Source organism: Mytilus galloprovincialis, chromosome 7 (assembly GCF_965363235.1).
Source record: "Mytilus galloprovincialis chromosome 7, xbMytGall1.hap1.1, whole genome shotgun sequence".
In the NCBI taxonomy this organism is placed as follows: domain Eukaryota; kingdom Metazoa; phylum Mollusca; class Bivalvia; order Mytilida; family Mytilidae; genus Mytilus; species Mytilus galloprovincialis.
This window is the reverse complement of record NC_134844.1, coordinates 28,243,271-28,265,421: the sequence shown is the minus strand read 5'-3', so window position 1 is coordinate 28,265,421 and position 22,151 is coordinate 28,243,271. Positions and strand designations below refer to the sequence as shown.

The 22,151-nt window shown below is 29.2% G+C and overlaps 1 protein-coding gene across 1 annotated transcript in view; it reads right to left on the bottom strand.

Moving 5' to 3' along the window:
* The window catches only part of LOC143082692 (uncharacterized), a 106,857-nt gene that overhangs the window by 27,310 nt on the left and 57,396 nt on the right, over positions 1-22,151 (bottom strand). Inside the window, exons 22-33 of the mRNA XM_076258504.1 lie at positions 19,617-19,661; positions 18,904-19,002; positions 18,170-18,205; positions 16,990-17,049; positions 16,155-16,172; positions 15,733-15,822; positions 12,737-12,832; positions 11,789-11,821; positions 9,385-9,438; positions 7,474-7,537; positions 4,564-4,713; positions 2,677-2,784 (exon numbers count right to left, since the gene is read on the bottom strand). Of these exons, the coding sequence (XP_076114619.1) occupies positions 2,677-2,784; positions 4,564-4,713; positions 7,474-7,537; positions 9,385-9,438; positions 11,789-11,821; positions 12,737-12,832; positions 15,733-15,822; positions 16,155-16,172; positions 16,990-17,049; positions 18,170-18,205; positions 18,904-19,002; positions 19,617-19,661 (853 nt within the window). The remainder of the gene's footprint in view (positions 1-2,676; positions 2,785-4,563; positions 4,714-7,473; positions 7,538-9,384; positions 9,439-11,788; positions 11,822-12,736; positions 12,833-15,732; positions 15,823-16,154; positions 16,173-16,989; positions 17,050-18,169; positions 18,206-18,903; positions 19,003-19,616; positions 19,662-22,151) is intronic.

The following is a 22,151-nucleotide window of genomic DNA, read 5'->3' as shown; positions in this document are numbered from 1 at the left end:
CCCCTTTCCCTTATTCCAAAACTAATCTCAATTAAAATTTCTAATGGAGTTTCCAACAATAACTACTCATTTAAATACATCATAAAATATTAAGATGTAAAAAAACTGCTTGTTATCACTGAATGGTAAAGATTATTTTAATTTATCAGTTGGTAGTAAAAAGTGAATATACATTGTATATTGTATATAACAAAGATTTAAGTTGATTCTGGACAAAGAAAGATAACTCCAATTAAAAAAAATCTTGCTATTGCACAATATTTTGCAATTAGATATTTCTTGCTTACTATTCTGGACAAAGAAAGATAACTCTAATTAAAAAAAAATTTGCTATATCACAATATTGTGCAATTAGATATTTCTTGCCATTGCGCAATACTGTGCAATTGAAAAGACTTGCTATTGCACAATACTTAATATAATAATTTTAGATCCTGATTTGGACCAACTTGAAAACTGGGCCCATAATAAAAAATCTAAGTACATTTTTGGATTCAGCATATCCAAGAACCCCAAGATTTCAATTTTTGTTAAAATCAGACTAAGTTTAATTTTGGACCCTTTGGACTTTAGTGTAGACCAATTTGAAAACAGGACCAAAAATGAAGAGTCTACATACACAGTTAGATTTGGTATATCAAAGAACCCAATTTATTCAATTTTTGATGAAATCAAACAAAGTTTAATTTTGGACCCCGATTTGAACCAACTTGAAAACTGGGCCAATAATCAAGAATCTAAGTACATTTTTAGATTCAGCATATCAAAGAACCTAACTAATTCATTTTTTGTCAAAATCAAACTAAGTTTAATTTTGGACCCTTTGGACCTTAATGTAGACCAATTTGAAAACGGGACCAAAAGTTAAGAATCTACATACACAGTCATGACAGTTAGATTCGACATATCAAAGAACCCCAATTATTCAATTTTGATGAAATCAAACAAAGTTTAATTTTGGACCCTTTGGGCCCCTTATTCTGTTGGGATTAAAACTCCCAAAATCAATACCAACCTTCCTTTTATGGTCATAAACCTTGTGTTTAAATTTTATAGATTTCTATTTACTTATACTAACGTTATGGTGCGAAAACGAAGAAAAATGCTTATTTGGGTCCCTTTTTGGCCCCTAATTCCTAAACTGTTGGGACCTAAACTCCCAAAATCAATACCAACCTTCCTTTTGTAGTCATTAACATTGTGTTTAAATTTCATTGATTTCTATTTACTTAAACTAAAGTTATTGTGCGAAAACCAAGAATAATGCTTATTTGGGCCCTTTTTTGGCCCCTAATTCCTAAACTGTTGAAACCAAAACTCCCAAAATCAATCCCAACCGTTTTTTTGTTGTCATAAACCTTGTGTCAATATTTCATAGATTTCTATTAACTTAAACTAAAGTTATAGTGCGAAAACCAAGAAAATGCTTATTTGGGCCCTTTTTGGCCCCTAATTCCGAAAATGATGGGACCAAAACTCCCAAAATCAATACCAACCTTCCTTTTGTGGTCATAAACCTTGTGTTAAAATTTCATAGATTTCCATTCACTTTTACTAAAGTTAGAGTGCGAAAACTAAAAGTATTCGGACGACGACGCAGACGACGACGCCAACGTGATAGCAATATACGACGAAATTTTTTTCAAATTTTGCGGTCGTATAAAAACAGGTGCCAAGTAATTGCAATAGCTTATATGGTCCACTGAGTCTAAGAAGTTAATAAGCTTTATTTTCAAAGCATAGTATATTATTATTGCTTTTGAATTTATTTGTTCCTATCAGAAATCATGACTTGAAATAATATTGTAAAAAAACATCTAAAATTCTATCTATTCATGCTATTTGGAACCCATTTTGAAAATTTTCATATGAAAAAGAGCTCAGAAAACTAGCCATTGACTAGAGAGGGAGTTGTCTTCATGCAAATTTCTATAAAATTGAGTTTTTCTTTTACATTTTATCAATATATTCAAACTATTTCTTAACTTTCACAACTTGCTGATTTCAATGAAAATTGCCTAATGCAAAGGTGTTTGATTTCATAATACTGTAGGTGTAATGTAAGTCATTAACAGAAGTTAATACTTAGAACTTGAATATTAGTCTTACTTTTGTTATTGGTTCACACATTTTTATTACACCACATTAAGGGGACATTACTACACACAGATGAAGTGACAATTACATAGTGCTCTCCCTTTGTAATTTTTTTATTCCAGTTAATACATGGGATGATCACATGCAAAAGGGACCTATAACTTTCTACAAGTATCTGCCTGAAACTTACAGTACTTTTTCTTTGTTTTGTGAATAATTTTGTGATCGTAATATAAAAAGTTTAAATCCATATAAGCTAATCTTTCTCATTTTAAATCTTGAAGAAATTAAAAAGTATTTGAATGCAAATAAGTAACTATACAAATATAAAATCACTAAAATATTGGTTTTGTTTTAATGAAATCATACTAAATTTGAACATAAAATGTTATCATAAAAGTAAAAAAAAAAAAATCTCAAAGTGATCATTATTTCAATTTCATCTTTGTTTGCACTTTATTTCTGAAATTTTATGATTTTGTGCTGATCTTCGTGTTTCAAACAAAATCTGTGAGTTTCAGTGCAGTCCTATACCACTGAAGCAGAGACAAACTCCCACCATGCAATTTTCTTAGCTACCTGTAGGCATCGTTAATAGTTTAGCAATTATCTCATCCTGACTTTTTTGTTGGAAGGGTTTGATGGTCTTGGGTTGACCCCGTATACCGTTGTGTAGCCAATCGGCATCTGACAAGTAACAATTACAAAGACATAAAACATCACATATATACAGCTACGTGTCAAATATTTTATTATTCAGATTTGAGCCGCCATTAAAATCAATAATGTTTCAACTTTCCTTTTTTACTCACAAGACTCTCGGATCAGTTTTGAAAATGACATAATTTGACATAAAGCTGTATAACAATTAAAGCATTTAATTAAAATTTATAATGTTACTTTAATGATTAAATGACAACAATGTTTTCTTTTATTAACAGAAATGTTATTATCTTTTATTCTTAAGATATTTCACACAGCTTTCAATAAAGTTGGTATCAAACAACTTGATTAAATTAATTTTGCATGTTTAATTCTCATTAAATTTTTATTTATATTTATTTTGACCCTTTGACAAAAATATAAAACTGATCATTAATATTGATGCTGCCATTAAATCATTCTATGTAAGAAAACAAATAAAGGCATAAATTAATTCATCTTGTAAAAGGTAAGCTTGACAAATCAAGTCAGAAAACATAAAAATTGAACCTCAACTAATCTGAAGTATTTATATTAGTATGAACTAGTACCAGCTAGATCATGCATTATCATTTTCTTATCTATAAAGTCAAGCTTACTATATCCAAGACAAAAAATAAAACATAAAATGTTTAAGCACATGTAAAAGCATGTTTTAAACCAGCATGTTGGTTAGCAAGACAATTACCCGGCATGCCTGCAGAACTGCAAAGCTGGCTCAGACGTTGCTGAATAGCTAGAAATAGCATATTTAAAACTTTCACCATTAAAAATGGAAATAAAATCTTGGGGATACAATTAATGATTTGTAAATTAGTAATAATGTATGATATGCAGTTGTGAAGAAGAAAAAACATGGAAAAGGGGACATCCATTTGAAGGGATAGGGTTAAATTATAATAACAAAGTTAAAAAAAAAGATACCAGTTTAAATAATTAAAATATAATATCCCAAATATATTTTGCAATTAAGCCTAATGTTACAAATACATTTGCTGAAATTTTCTAAATTGAACATATAATTATTTTTCATCCCAATTTCATTTTCTAAATTAAAAAAATGATAGTTTAATTGGTGTTTAATGTAATTTTCAGCACTCTTGGCTGTATCCTAGAGGCTAGTGGTTATCAGTGGAGGGATTCCAAGTACCTGGGGAGAACCACTTACCTTCTGCAAAAGAAGCAATCCTAGTCAATTAAGAAGGGAGTTGTACTTATACCACTTTGCCACCCAAAAAAACTCAATACCGATGAAATATGTTAGAATTTGAAATATTATCTAACATTTCTGTATTATCAGTCTATACAATATTGCTACAAATGTTGTAGTATTCTTTTCATTACTATACTTATTTAACCTGTGTACTTACCATGAGCTGTAAATTACATGCATAATAAAATCAATGAATTTGCCAGTAATCTATTTCTGTGATATACAAACTCTTTTCCAGAAAACATTTCGAAAGACACAATTTCTAAACAAGATAACTGCAAACTTATTTTCATTTGCACAGTCATTTCAATATTTCTAAAATATAGAATTTTTACTAACTTTTGTTTTATTCAATGATAATAAATTTTTACAAATAAATATAAAAGTCAGACTACATAAATATCAGGGATGAAATAAATTACTGACTAATTTTGCAACTGGCATCAGGATTAAACGAAAGCATACTAGCACAGTGTGTTTGCGGTAATACAGTGTATAAACAGCTACCAAGATATAGTGAACAGTGAAATACATGCCAAACAAAGTGTTACCTCCATTTTGGACTGAATCTGATATCTGGGCAGCCATCATGCTGGCTGCAACCTTTTGCTCATGATGCGGACACAATCCTTCCCATTGAAATGGCATTGCATTTGAAAGTTTTCCCGATCCCGAGTAGCGGAAGTGTGGCTGAGTTGGCGCTGTGGGAAGTATATAGAGTGTACATGCATCACGAGTGTGCTACAAGAAAGCTGTGAGAGGACACAACAAAGCATTCTGGGAACTACTTATTTAACTCTGAGTATGTGTCCACTACCAATTATTTTAAGTAATTAAACAAAATATTTACTGATTTAGTTTAGATTTTTTTCAATTTTCAATCTTTGATTTTATCATTCAAGTATGTTGTCTTCAGACTGGATACAATTTTCCCCTAGATTCATATTCAAAAGGATTTCAGTTTAAGTGAAAGAAAGGACAGAATTTCTAACGCATAAAGGTAAATTTCAATCAGGATCTGCACATTCAGGAAGACTTTGAAGTAAAAGATGATATTTAAAATATTTTTCAATCAAATTTAATAGTCATTATCATAATAAGACTTTACTATCCAAATATACACTGCAAAAAAACAGACTTGATTCCCTGGGTACTGGACATCATTTTGCCTATGTTATAGTTGAACTTTTGTTTGGCAATATTACAGCAAAAATAAGAAGCTAAAATCTCATTATTTGACCAAAATACTGTTACCAAATGGATACAAATTTTACCCCAAAAGTTTGGAATTTTATCAAGAAATGGACTCAGTTAATACTAAAGCTTTCTTCTGTCGGACTAACCAGTAAAATCTTTATTAACAATTTAAACAAGTTTTGTTCTAATTTTTATATTAAAATTTTGACCACATGTTAAAGAATTTAATATGTATATAGGAAACACCAACACACTGAATATATTTTCCTTTGAATATATTTGCTATGCACCATTCCAGAAAACCATTGTGCAAACTGTAAGTTTTATAATATTTGTACTTTCTGAAGAATGAGAGTTGTTTCCCTTTGACATATATGGATAAATTTGCATAGTGTCTACACTGGACCCAAATAAATACAATTTTGATATATATATATAAAACACATCAGGCCTGGAAGTCATAAAACTTTCGAATAAGATTTTTGTACTCATACTCCAAAATCAACCAATCAAAACGCTGGATTTCATGTTTCGAGCATGATTTTTGTGCTCCAAGCACAGAGCAAATTTTTATGACTTCAACCTCAGAATTAAAAAATTCCAGTATGGAAATGAACTCTTTTCTTCAGAAAGATCCTTCCCACTGTAATAAAAAGCTGAGTTATGCTTTATATTGAGATTTGCTTTGGAGTATATCTTACCCGTATTTTGACCATTTTGTGGTTGTTGTTTTATGGGTTCTTTTCTATGTGGACATCCTTCAATACATATTTTACAATTTACAATTGAATGATAAACACTAAATTAAACCAAGTCTTCCTGAATATGCTTGTTTTACTGAGTATTCCCATTTCGAGACTTTTACACATTTACCAGTACACCTACTACACATATGTACTAAAATGATAGCTGGTATTTGCTTATTTTTTGGAAAGTGTTCTGAAGCACACTGTGTTAAGATTTTCACAGAGGTCCATAAACAATTAATAGAATCATTTCTTCTAATAACTATATTTTGTATTTTTTTTAAGGTGAAAGGCAAATTAGTATTTTTTTTGGTGATTTTTGAACAGTTATTTTCTTTCAATCTTAATTTTTAAGTGTTATTAGTTCACTCAGAACACACCGTTTTAAATTTTCTACAAAGCAATTTGTTATTGGCATTAAAAAAAATAAAAACATGAAAATACAAATATAAATTAACTTCATCAAAAATATCCCTCAAGAATGAAAATTAAACTAAAGGACCAAAAATCTATCTAAATGCAGAGAGAAAACCATTCCTCAGAAGAAAGTCTATAAGTGCTGTCCCATAAAAACATTCTTTTGAAATCACTCAAGGCATAATCATTATATCCAGCTTGGAGGTATGATCAATGCAATTATTTGGCTCTTGAAATTACAAAACAAAGAAAAGTTGAACTATCCTTTAAAAGATCGCAAGGATTTTTATTTGATAGATTTATAATACTTTGTACCTTTATGATTTCAAGAGGTAAATAAATGGCTTTATCATACCTCGTTCTATTTTTGAGTTGTTGGGAAATTCTGAAAATTTCGATGGCATAGGGTGAATAGACTGTTGAAAAATTGTTGTTAGTGGGGATCCAAGGAAATGTGATTTCAAATACCAAAGAGATTTTTATGAAACAGCTCTAATAATTCCTGATACCTAGTATTCCAAGAAATTTCATTTATCAATGTACTTAATTTTTACCTCTACGTCTTGGATAAATCTTATAAATACTGCCTATAATATATTTCAAACTTAACCTAAAGCAAAGTGAATATGTAATGCAAATATAATGCAAATATATGACGAAAAAAATGTGGCCCTTATCAAACTCACCAAAATTACTGCTGTAAGTCTTTGAAGATGCTTTATATTAAATACACTTACATTTTTGATGAATCAAGGAACATTGGGTTAATTTCGATAGCTTATTTGACTTTACAGGTCAAATTGCTTTATATTGCAAAGGAAATTTCATGTACAACAATTCTCACCTTTAAAATTTGCTAATAATTTTCATTGTTTTGGTGTGTCGATAATTGATATTTGACATGCTGAACAAACATTTTATTATAAAATATGAATTTATTTTATATCTAATGAATAATATGATTCTAAAAGTGACTTCTTACGAGATATTATATATGACTACAAACACATGCGAGTTATCGTTGTTTATCATGCTTACTATCATGCATTTTCCTCAGAGACATGCTTATATTTCAATGGAGAAAACTAAAAATATACATACTTTCTCCTTGGTTCATGAAGCCATTTCTCAGGTAAGCATTTGTTAATGCTTCTAAATACTCATTCTGTAAAAGAAAATTAGTCAATTAATGACCGACATTCATAATGTTTCCTTTGACAAAAATAATCGTACTAGCCTAAGACATTGAAAAGTATGAACGACAAAGTTGTCATTCTAATGGTAAAAAATTATAGAGGAATCAAATCTTAAAAGGCAATCCAATAACAATCATTTGAAATGTAACATCTAAGAGAAAAATAGAAAATAAATAAAAAATGTTTAATATTTTTTATCTAGTGCTATAATTAGCTTTTCAACAATTTTTCTTAATTTTAACAAATTTGCAAAAATGAATCAAAACATGAAATAAGAAGATGAGGATTGTTTGAATGGAACCTGCATAGAAAAATAAAAAAATCTCAAATAACAATTTCAAAATGAGTTTAAATGACTTCATTTCTAGCTCTGCAATAAGGTCCAAGTGCAATACAAAACATTTGTTACTTGGAACCCAGTGTCTTGCCTATGTTTTCTATTAATTGCAGGCTCCACAAAAAAATGAGGGATAAAAAATCAATAAAAACTTTCCTCAAGATACTATCTTTTGAAAGTAAGAAGCTGTCCAAGTTTGGTAAAAATATAGGATAGTTTAAACTGCAGACTGTATGTAATGTTAACTGAAATTTTTTTTTTTACAAAAATTTACTTCTGGATGCTATCTTATGATCATAAACAAGCTTCTGTCGAAGTTTGGTACTAATCCAGGATAGTTTTAGAAAGTTATTAAAATTTAAAACACTTAAACCACAGAGTGAATGTAATGTTTCCCAACAGAAAAACTAAGTCCATTGATAAGTAAAATACAGAAAAAGTGGATTTTTTTTTACAAAATTTACTTCTGGATACTATCTTATGATCATAAACAAGCTTCTGTCCAAGTTTGGTACAAATCAAGGATAGTTTTAGAAAGTTATTACAGTGAAATTTCAGGTCAGGTGAGATAAAAAATATTGATATATATGGAGTAAATTGTCCAATAAATACTGAAGGCTTTTACAAATTATATACCTAATACCAATAATGCAAGTTGAACCACACCAATATAATAGCTATACAAAATATATTTTAAAAATTTATACATAGGCTTGATAACTATTACCATAATTCAACTCCTTCATACTGAAAAGGCTCATCCTTCAAAGGATCATCCCAATTTCTTACTCATGTAACTTATCAAAAACTTTAACAATTACTAAAATCTGTATCTCTTACTTTCATTGCTAGTATGATTGAAAGTTGCTAAATCAAAATGTAAACCATTTTTAATGAAAAGAACTGAAAATAACATGTTGAAATCTAAGATGTTGAGGTCAAATTACACAAGATTTTAAATGGGTTCTTTCAGTTAAATTTTAAGCACATTGTTAGAGAAATACAGACCAAAATAACTTAACTTATTGCATACACTAGTATTCCTAATTCTACTACAGTGACAGAGAAAATAATGTACCCTAGGAAGCGTAAGGTGAATGAAATGAACTATGAAAATATATGAATCCCTCCCCCTATTCCAACTGAATACTGTAGTTCAAATACCTTGTCTTTAGAGACATTAACTATCTGATAGATAAAACATTCTTTTCTGGTAAAATTTTGTCGAGGAATAAATATGATTGCTAAATTTTTGAAAAAGCATAAATGATCTACAAGTTTTTATAACCCTAAAAAACACAGCTGATCTCAGGGGGAGGCAACTGTGTTCTTAGGAAAAACAACTCTTGCAGAAAGGATTAACCCCTTCAATATGAAAAGCTGAATGAAATTTCATGTGAAAATATATATTTTATCATCGTAGACCAAATCCAGAACACTACTTTTTAAACAGATTTTCCCTAATAATGAAAACTTTACCGAAAACTGTGGAGCAACCAAGGATTTCTCACATTTGAGAGTAAATGGTGGGCCCTGAAAATTTGGAAACATAGAAAAGGTTTAAAAATGTGAAAAAAAATTGTCAAAATCAAATTTTGTTATTTTGAAGAAATTTCTTTAACTTCCAGATTTGAATATAACAAATTATACAACAATTTTCAATATCATCAACATAAGTCATCAAAATAAAAATAAGGAGATGTTGTATGCTGATGAGACAATAATTCATATCATAACACAAAACTGTTTAAAGCTTTACTTTACACTGAACAGATTAATTGTATTTCTAAAGTGATCAACATATTAAACATGTATGTCTGCTCTATGGTCGGGTTGTTGTCTCTTTGGCACATTCCCCATTTCCATTTTCAATTTTATGATCAGGTGAAGAATATCACTTATTAATGGGAAAAAAATCTTCAAATAATTCCTTTAAGAAAGCTGCAAATTAAACCATCACCAATAGAAAAAAAATTTATTGGTTCCAGTTTTCCTTTTCATTGAATGCATATACAATATTTGTCAATTGTTAGTCATGATATAATAAATAATATGAAGAAAACTGGCATTACCTATGTTTATGAATTAATATTGATATATATTTTGTAGATTATTTTATTTGTAGATTATTTGTACAATCAATTATATAATACTATTATTGTTCCCATGATCCCATCTCAGACCCAGCAATACCTTCTTAGATTTCTTCATTGCAGGTTTTGCATAAATCTGTAAAACCTTCATTTGAAAAGATATAACTGATGGAGTTATAAAACGATTAATTTACTCTATAACCATATTGCCTCATTTAAAAAAAGTAAAGAATAAAAAATAATGATAAAATATTGTAAATTAAGAAGAACCATACTATATATGGTTAGAATTTAGATTATATTAAATACCTTTGGATTGTCAGACCTAGGACCCAAATGTAAAGCCTAAAAACACAATCACAAACTGTTTGATGTTCAAAGATATAACTTCAACAATGTACAAAAAGTATCAGATATAGTTCTGATGCAATATAACTCATTTGAAAAGAAAAAAATAAATATTATTCATTTGATAGGGATCGAAAATTAAAATTTACTGAAAAAACTTTATTACATTTAAAACAAGTATTTATTAGAATACCAACTTCAAACAAAGTTGTCTTTCTTTATAGAAAACAAAAGAAAATTATTTTAACAAGTAATCTAATATTTTACTTTTATTTAAACTAGAGGCTCTAAAGAGCCTGTGTCACTCACCTTGGTCTATGTGCATATCATAAACGAAGGGCACAGATGGATTCATGAGAAAATTGTGTTTTAGTGATGGTGATGCGTTTGTAGCTCTTACTTTACTGAACATTCTTGCTGCTTACAATTATCTGTATCGAATGAACCTATGAATCTATCCCAGTAGTTAAAATCTTTTCAAAAAATTTACAAAATTTACAAAATTTAAGAAAATTGTTAAACATTGACTATAAAGGGCAAAAACTGCTTAACAGGTCAATTGACCATTTTGTTTATGAGACTTATTTGTAGGTTTTACTTTGCTGTACAATATTGCTGTTTACAGATTTGCTCTTTATGTTTTAGTTTCATAGATATAAGCCAAAATCTACATTTTACCCATATGTTCTATTTTTAGCCATGGTGGCCATCTTGGTTGGTTGGCCAGGTCATCAGACAAATTTTTTTAACTAAACACCCCAATGATGATTGTAGCCATGTATGGTTAAATTTGTAGTTTCAGAGAAGATTTTTGTATAAGATAACAAAAATTTACTAAAAATGGTAAAAAATTTACAATAAAGGCCAATAACTCGTAAAGGGGTCAACTGACCATTTTATTCATGATGACTTTTTTGTAGATCTTACTTTGCTGAACATTATTGCTGTATACAGTTTATCTCTATCTATAATATATTCAAGATAATAACCGAAAACAGCAAAATTTCCTTAAAATTACCAATTCAGGGGCAGCAACCCAACAACCAGTTGCCTGCATGGTCTGAAAATTTCAGGGCATATAGACCTTGACCTTACAAACAATTTGACTCAATTACATATTTGCTCTATATTTTAGTTTCATAGATATAAGCTAAAATCTACATTTTACCCATATGTTCTATTTTTAGCCATGGTGGCCATCTTGGTTGGTTGGCCAGGTCACTGGACACATTTTTTAAACTAGACACCCCAATGATGATTGTAGCCATGTATGGTTAAATTTAGCCCAGAAGTTTCAGAGAAGATTTTTGTAAAAGTTAATGACGACGGACGACCACGGCGAAGGACGACGCCAGACTTCAAGTGATGAGAAAAGCTCACTTGGCCCTTTAGGCCAGGTGAGCTAAAAAAATCTACTTCCCAACCCAGAACTGAAAAGTTACCGTATAGGACAAGGTAGCATGAGATCTTAATACCTGCAATTACAAGTGATAATCATAGTATCATTTTGGTCAATTTCTATAATTTTTACTATAAATGAATTGAAATTTGTTCTATATTTGAAATTCCAATGGAGGAAAAATACAAAATCTTGATTTGGATTATGGATACATATAGCAAGAAAATAAGATATCTAATCTTGATTTAGATTATAGATACATATAGCAAGAAAATAAGATATCTAATCTTGATTTAGATTAAGATACATATAGCAAGAAAATAAGATATCTAATCTTGATTTAGATTATAGATACATATAGCAAGAAAATAAGATATAAAGCAATTTTCAAATATATTATCTAGTTTTTGGTTTTGGCAATGAAGGAATAAAAACAAGTGATACTGATACACCTCTACTATATCTGAATCTATGGGTAGCATAAAAAATGTGTCATTTTGAAGTTATCTTAATGAACAGTGCAAGCAAATCTAGAATTTAACAAAATAAATATAATATACAAGTTATTTCAGGTATCTGGAAATCAAACCCAAAAAAGTCAGAACAGAAACTAACAACAGAGGAGAAAATGTAATCCTTTACATTTTATTCCAAGTAATTAAAAGGTGTATCTTAAAACATTGCGTGAAAAAACTCCACACTTACTGACAAAAAAACAAACAACAAAAAACAAAGCCCCTACACCTATTGTTTTCAATAGCTGCTGTACACTACCACACTCAAGAAGCAGAAAACTTGAAGCAGTAGAGAAAAGTCCAGATAAAAGTCAAGATAAAATAATGAGCAAATAATTAAAAAAAAATTAGGTGACCGGTCCAAATATTTGAACATATGATTCAAGGTGTGCTGTCCATGTGTCGACTCGGATTTGTCGATACACTTATATATAAATTGTGCAGACATAATCTTTTTAATGATAAAAATAAGTTACCCTTTTTCCCTTTTGGTCTTCCGTCTTTTCACCATTGACTTCGTAAGATTTAGGTCGTTTATTGGCTGAGTTGGACATATACCGCATGGACTGAGTCTGTTAATAAGATACACACACTAGCATTTAAATCTGTTGCTATAACAACATGGACTAAATAGCAAAAATGTGTAAAAATCTAGGACTCATTCTGAAATGATCTTTGTTTTCTTATCATCTTTTAGTAGTAAATTAAGAAAAAATAGCTTGTGAATTTCTGAATTTTTTTGGTCTAATGCACAGAAATGAATATTCTTCAATAATCATGAAATGGACAATAAATTAAAATAATTACATTTAATATCTATATGTTGGTCGTTGTTTGATACAAAATATTGATAAAAAGGTGTAAAAAAACAAAGATATTTCATAGTTGTGTCTCTGTATGAACTACAATAGCAAAATTTAGATAAAATCTAGCACAAAATGTTCAATACAAGCAGATGATTGTACTTGTTACCTATGTTATTTCCAAGGGGGACCTTTCCTCACCTCCATTGCCTCTGAACATGGGTTACTCTGAAAAATTACTTCAATCTTTAAACTTTTGCCTACTTACAGCTGATTTTTTTAATGTGTTCTTTATGTAAAAAAGTAACTTTGCTTGTATGTTCTTCGAACCATGAATTCTTAATTAGCTGTAGCTTCTAACGTATGAAACTTTTTAAAACTGATGTTTTCATATTTTTAGTATAGAAACAAATTTCTGAAACAGGTTTTTCAGTCAGTCTTTTGTCTGTACCTTTCCCTTGATATGAATGGCTATCAATAATTATTGCTACTTTTTCAATAGGTAGTAAATTAAGACAATAGCGATTTCATGGTCAATCGAACAAGCGAGCAAACTTTTGTAGACTCAAGTCTATGTGCTGTAAAAAAAAACCTGGCCAATTAAAACAAATTTCCAGAACTTTTGCTTTTGATTCAATAATTATTTTGTTTTCATGAAAATTATTTTTAATTGGCGCAAAAAGCAAAATCCTTAGGGCTGACAAAATTCTGCAAACAATGCAGAAGGGAAAAGACTCCCTTGGAAACACATTCTTGTGTCTAATTTATAATAAACATATCAACATATTTAAACACAACAAACATGTCATATTTGTTTTAGAAGAATTTACAAAATGTCTCTGTGATAAGGGTTCTGTGATCTATTGTACTATTCAAAAATAATACCTGTGATGTCTATTAACAGTTTGAAGGTTATATCAATATTGAAGATTTACGCAACCATTACATTTTTGGCTACAAATATCTATGCTTCTCAAATATCCCTCATAAAACTCATAACTTTTAAATGCAAACACAAGAAAATCATTTTTAATGTATGAATTGAGCATCAAGTTAAATATCCAAAGTTAATTGTTCAATTTTCTATTGATATCCTTTTAAAGTATGTTGCTGGAAACAAATCTATTACAATCATGTAAATTACAGAAATGCATTTGGAAGTTTGATTAAAACTCCATATACATAACCTGCAAAAAAGTCAACTAGGTATACATCAAAGGTCATTTAAGTAAAATCTGAAAGCAACAACACATATGAGTTTTAAACATTAAACATTGATTTTCAAAGGGATCCCAGTGAGCCTACAAAGTATTTGCTGGTTGTGAAACAATTGTTCAAATCTTAAACCAAAACTTTACCGGGAGATTGGACTGATGAATAGGTGGATACATACAGACAATCCAATGCCCTATACAATTGCAGGTGGGGCATAATAAAATCAAATAGAGACATTTAATAGTAAATCTTGTAAATGAAGTCACTGACACAACATTCATTGTCCCACAACAACTGAAACTAGTTCTGATTCAGCAGCTTTTTCAACACGATATTAATGCAACATCATTGTATCTACCATGTAGGCATTTGACCCCTCTCCTTCAAATCATCCCAAAAATTAAAAAAAGGAAAAAACAACTAGTCTTATAATTGTTTAAATAGGGTTTAAAGTTCTTTTTTTGTTCAAGAATAATAGGAAAAGTCAGACCAAGTAACTTGAAAGTCTGTTTATAAGTAGTCAACAATATTTTATGAGATGTTAGGCACATTGAACATAACACATAATTCTATATGTACCATACAAGAAAGCCTGTTAGAAATTACTACTTTAAAGAGCAAAAGTTAAAAAAAAAAACCCAACATATTCCCTCAAAACCTTTAAATTTCATTAGAATTACATGTATTAGTGTGTTAGTGAAAGAAAGAAATCATAGTTTTAAGAACAGATAATAAAGTTCATTTTTTTTTAATGATAATTTTCTCCAGACAATAATATTTATAAAAAGACCACTTTCAAGTTTGTCCTTCACCGGAAAAAACTTGTCAGTTATGCACGCCTTTATGACATCATTTACCAGATAGAGGGGATTGTCTGTATCCCCGCACTATTAACGTTCATCAAGCATTTTAGTGATCGGTATTGTGCAGGATGAAATAGAAATAATGTTCGTTCTGTAGGTAATAAATCAAAATTCCCTATTGACAGTAGTGCTGATTGTAAATTCTGAGAATTCAATTTGCCGAATAATTCATGCAATATAGCATCATAGTTTTCCAACCACTGGCTCAACATGGGAACAGAAGTGGCGATGCCCCTAAACGCACAAATGATGTTCACTAAAGCCAAACTTTTTGTGCGAAACGTATTGAACTCAAAAGTTGTCTATTGTTTGAATACACTAAGCTAGTAGAGATGCACATATATTTCAAATTTGTTTTAATGGGCGACACTTCCCCCCATTTGTACCCAAATGTGTCCTCAGAAATACTATCCTCATAAATAAAATACTTCTTGCTTGAAAGAAAGAAAAAATATTAAAAAATATTTTCCAAAGTTCGTGTTAGAAATACTACAATCTTGTTTATAGGACTACAAGAGTTTTCCTGATATTAAACTTGTAAGCAACATTGATAAATGACAATGTTAGACAAAAGCATGCTACTATAATTACCTTCACCTTTTGTTTGTAGAAGTGATAGAGGGATTGAGAATTAGTAGTATTCCCAGAAGTCGCTGCTGATGTTTCGTTCTTGGCATCAGGCTTTAAGATAGGAAATTTGAACAATAGTTTCATAATTCAAAAAGAAATCTACTTTATTTGGATGAAATGCAATCAAAACTGTTTATTTTATTTACTTATTATCCTTTTGCTTTTTTTTCTTCTACTTACATGGTTCTAAAGCCAACAAATAAATTTACCATAGTCAATATCAAAAATTTAAGCTTAAGCATTACCTGCTACAACTTAAAGCATTTCCCCAACAGACAAATAAATTGACAATAAAAATAAATTGCTATTACTAAGCCATTTTAAGCTTAACATTGATACATATCTAAATCTGATTCTAAAAATGTATATGTACTACGACTTACAGGAACTTGCATTGGAACCTTGAAAAATCAATCAAATGTTTAATAGATATTGTTCTACATAAAAATAGTTAAGTTAGTATTTTAGGACAGGATAAGAAAGACATACACATATTAATGTACTGTAGATTCATTTACTTTCGTGGATATCAATTTTCATGGATTGGGGAAAAAGTTATAATATGCATATATGATTTCGTGGTTCTGCATATATGAATACAATTTAGACTATTCTAAAGATAGACTCTTTGTATTTAGTTGAACATTTAGGGGTTCACCTAAATGAGCAAAATCAATGAAAATTGGTATCTCACAAATGATAATGAATCCACTGTAACATACAGATAAAGCTTAGCTGGCTCATAAGGCAAATAGTTATTTTAAAGTTACATATTTGTGATTATTTCAAACCTTTACACATTTTTCTTATAACTTTAAACATTCATTTAACATATTATCATACATTGTCTTCATATCCTATATGTTCAGTAAGTATCCATTGAATATAACCATAAAAAAGTGTGTTGTAATTTTTAACAAATCATTCTATCTATTTTTAACTGATCTTCAAAATGCTGTATGGAAGTAGGGTTATTTTGTTTATGTACTGCAGCTACTATCTAGCAAAACAACTAGACTTAACAATTCATTGCACACACACAAACCCTGAAATACAATGCACTTTATCTCTCTTAATTCTTAACTACAGAAAGGAGGTGCATTGGTTTTGATGACTTACTAACGGACATCATATTCTGAAACTATTTGTTTTGTCAGTCAATACAGTATTTGTATGCTATTTAAAGATATTCATTAAAAACCACTATGAGATATATACCTTGTCTTGCTTTGCATGTGAACTTTGATGGCCACTGAGATTCTTCTTCTCACACTGATCCTACAAAATAGGTACTCAGTCTAATAGATGTAAATGATACTATCGCTATTTTAGGAAATTTTCCTTTGATCTACTAACCGGTAATTTTCTTTCTCAGCACAGTTGAGTGTTATGAAAATTATTGCTATAAACTACGGGCACATGTGCCAATTTTCATTGGAATTAACAACATCGTCATATGTATAATAGTGATAAACAGTTTATCATTGGTCATCTCAACCTGATTGCTTTTCTCACTTTCACTGTACCGTCTCAAGCGAGAAAAATAATCTCGCTGAGATGACCAATGATAATCTATAATTATATTTGAACTCTCACTATATACAAGATATGCAATGTGAGAGATGTTGATGCCACACTTCAATTTCTAATTATACAAACAGCAGTAACTGGCATTGAAAGTAGTAATAAAATTTGAGGAAGCCCATGTATGTTAATTTAAAACGGTAACTCTAGAACAATTAGAAACTTATATGAAGGACTTAAATAATTGCCACAACTACAGTCAAGAAAGAAATGTCTTTGTTTATCAATTTCTATATTATATATATATATATATATATCAATTTTTTTTATATATTTAAATCAGATACCCTAAAAATTAAGAAAATTTACATGTCTGTTTATAATTTACTGCATGAAAAATATCATGATGAAAGATTTATTTAATTTGCTATTTCAGATTTCAGAATCTATAGCATTCTGGCTTACATTTTCAAAAGAATATTCCAAAATATTGTAATCATATATATAAAAAAAGAGTCTTACATGATGGAAGTAATCTATTTATAACCTGCATATTTTACTAACAGTTTATTGTCAAGTATTATTAGATTTTAACAAGAAATTAAAGCATGTGCATAATTAGAAATTTTTAATCAATAATTAGGATAAGGTAAGGGTAATATCAAAATTCAAGGGAGAGTGACAATTATTTAACAAAATATTCAAAAGCAATTACAAACATAATTCAATAAAGCAATAACACACACTGAACATTAAAATGGATATTTTTCAGTGGAATATTTATTATTTAAATAAAATTTGTAAGTTTTTTGTTAGGTGCAGTGTCAACATACATTGTGAAGCTAAGGAGGACAAACAACAATATCACTATTACCTCATTCTCTGCTTTGTCCTCTATATTACTTTTAAACTAAATAAAATATTCAAATGTTGTCAAAGTACTGTCTCTCACTGAAGCATGCAAAGTAGTTTATGGTCAGAAAACAAAACTTTGTTGTTTTAAATTCAAAACTTTGCACAAAATAGGTCTTTTCTTTATGAATGCAATGGCTGTCACCCTATGTTTAGGGGAAGTTCAAAAAGTGTGTACAAGTTCAACAGAATGTAGTATACCTTGGTTTGCAACTAATGACAAAACAGTCAATACTAATGAATGGAGGCCAAGGTTTGAGCTGCTTATCAAGTAAACTGTAAATTTTTGGAATGTTTATATTTTTGTGAAAATTAGGACAGGACAGATTTCAAAGACTTTTTATTTTGATAGCATGATTTGTATACAGCACTTTCATAGCGATAAAGGCATGCAAATATATCTGAATTAATAGTAAATGTATATGTTTTGAGGTGATTTGAGATAAATGTATATGTTTTGAGGAGATTTGAGATAAATGTATATGTTTTGAGGTGATTTGAGATAAATGTATATGTTTTGAGGTGATTTGAGATAAATGTATATGTTTTGAGGAGATTTGAGATAAATGTATATGTTTTGAGGTGATTTGAGATAAATGTATATGTTTTGAGGTGATTTGAGATAAATGTATATGTTTTGAGGTGATTTGAGATAAATGTATATGTTTTGAGGTGATTTTAGATACAATGTCTTACCGATGCTGGTCTCTCTTTTGTCTTTGTATCATCCTTAGAACTTCTCACTCGGTCTCTCTCTTTCTTTGACTTTAATTTCTTCTTCTTTTTATTGAAAGGCTGAATAACATAAAACATTAATATATTAATCTATCACTACTAAATGTTTCCTACATAAAGTATAAATCTACTTAAAATATATACTGTTGCATTGTAGTATTATTGACATTTGGAAATACATATAACTGGTTTGTTTCTTTTCTTAACTAAAATATGTAAGCTTTTGACGTGGTAATGCAGTTAAAATCAAAGGACTAAATAACAAATTGAAATTGATCTTTTCTTTTAGGCTATTACATGACTTTAGAAATTATTATGACCTAAATTTTATTTGTTGATAAAACACTAAGTCAAACTGTTAAATGATTTGCAAAAGATTCATGTTGATAATTTTTTTTTTTCATTTTAGCAGCAAAAAAGTTGGATTATAAATAATGTAACGCATTATTAACACTTCAATATATGCTTGTGTTATTTATTATAGCTTTTATATCATGATGAAGTTATTATAATGTCACTAAAGAATGAAGCTGAAAATTAATATCAAAATCTTAATTTTAGAGATGCATGATGATATTAAATATCAAACATTGCACCACATGCCAGTTTGTCAATATAGGCCTGAACATTGCAATAAGTTAAAAGCATTACGACACCACAGACCAACATCCTACCTCAAACATAGACAACCTGGTATAGGGTCTATGTCCTGGAAAACTCTGTCAATAAATATCACCAAAATATTGTATCACAATAATACTGGAAATTATACTTTTAAAAGGATAAATTCCACAATGAAAAAATATTAAGGCACAAAATAATAAAGAATGGAGAAAATCAAGTCAAATTATTCAATTGTCAATTTGCTGCACCACTAGCATTTTTGTTAGGTTATACTTTATCTATTATCAGGCATTTTTTTTCCATTGTAGACATCTTGCATTGAACTTTATATTCTCTTTGTCAACACAAAGTCTCTTCCCAGGTTATGCAATTCAAATTTTGTGATATGAAAAATCGTTCTTTACTCTGTTTTATTTCCATTTCAAAGATATTCATTTCAGTAATAAGCAATCTCAACCCTGTGGTATAAACAATGCCTATATAATATTTATTCAGTCCATCAAATGTAAAACATTTTAGTTTTTTAACAAAGTAACATTTGATTTCCTTTATGCAATACAGAAATTTTCATTTCTATTATCAAGCTGAATAAGATTTATGCATTAAACAATCCAAAATCACATTTTCAAGTAGAGATATATGGTTCCTAAGAATATTTGTTTTAGGTTGCATTTTTTGATAAATTCTAAAATATGATGCTGAAACTGCATTTTCAATAAAATTTTAAAGAAGCAATTCACAAACAAAGCATCAAATAGTATGTCAAGATTCAGCTTTAAAATCTGACCAAATAAAAATGTTGTATTAAGAGCCAGTCACTGCAGACCCTAGCAGGTCAGCTCTCCTACCTGATATAATGATAACTGTGAGTATGGCCTATGTCCTCGATAATTCTGTTGATCATAATAAAATAATCTTCAGAACAGTAAATAGTAGGAGAGTTATCTACTCTTAGTAATTGAATAAAATTGTAGAAACATTCAAGTTACAAAAAATTTATACTTTATAATCTTTTTTAAATTCCCAATATTAACATACATGTATACAAACATGAAATATCGGACTAATGTGTTACTATACCGTCATAAAATTTCCTTGTTCGAATATTTAAATTTTAGTCAAAACTTACCAATAATCATAAGAGGCAGCAAAAGAGAAATAGAAGAATAAAATTTTAGTGCTTTTTTTCCATTTATAAACTTTTATATTATAAAAATAAGATTGATTGCTTGCTTAACATCACACCAGTGAAAAAAAGAATGTACTGTCATGAAATCAATAAGATGTCGACTGATGAACAAAATAAGCTAATGAGATGCCTGATTTTACTACTAGAATAAAACTAGCAATATATACAAATACATTTGTTTGTTTCTAGGTTACTGTTATCTAAAATAGTTGTCTGCTGAAAACTACGTCAAATTTATTTAGATCATTCTTATAAAGAGTTTTTGGATACTCTAAAGGTAATCATAACAAACTTGCTTAATATTTCAATGCTTTGTAATGCAATACTTTCACACAAACAAATTTCACAATGAACAATTTACAAAATGCACAAACAAAACAAAAACACAGTTAGTAAATACATGTAGTGGAAAAGTTATATATAAACATATAAGTATAAAATGTGAACTCAGATATATAACAAATGTAAATTAGATGAAAAAGAGTATCATTAGGGGATTATTTTTTATTTAGGAGTTTAGTTATATGTCAATTCAATTTCTGGGATTTAAATGACATCAAAACAATAACCAGCGGATTTGCAATTAGTCTAAGATATTACAATTTCTGTGATTTTTGATATTTGTTGAAGGACTCAAGTAGGATAGTGATTTAGTTATATTTTAAGTTTTGTTTCTATTGTTTTGCAATTTTAAATAGGAAAATCTTGTCATCTTGGGTTGACAGGAATGATTTTTACAAGAATACAAAGTTAAAACATTTAACATCTTTGAAAGAGATTACCATTCAAAGGTGATCATGATTCACCTGGAAATATGTTTTTGCAGATAGATGCTGTCATTTGGCATTAACCAGAAAATATGTACTTGAAAACAGTATCAAATTAAAAACAAAAGTTTTTCTCAAATACCGGTATTTCATTTATAGATTAAACAACCTCGCCTTTTTTACTGTTCTTTTAGGTTTTTTATGTGCAGACAAACTTTGTTAACTTAAAATGTTGTAAGTCAAAGAAATTAAGGTTATACATAATTTATGTGCAGAAATAGAGTGAGAATAAACAAATGTATATCTTAAAAAAATGTTATATAAATAAATGAAAATGAACTACATACTTGTGCAGCATCCTGCAAAATTGGGACAATTCAAATACATTGCTGTTTACTTTAAAACCGGTAGACTAGCAACATGTTAAATAAGTCCTCAGTAGACTATGCTGTACAGTGACCTATGCTGTACAGTGACCTATGCTGTACAGTGACCTATAGTTGTTAATTTCTGTGTCATTTGGTCTCTTGTAGAGAGTTGTCTCATTGGCATTCATACCACATCTTCCTTTTTTTAACTGCTGATTTCATGAATGATAAAACATGAAGAAAGTTTTAAGTAATCAGTTA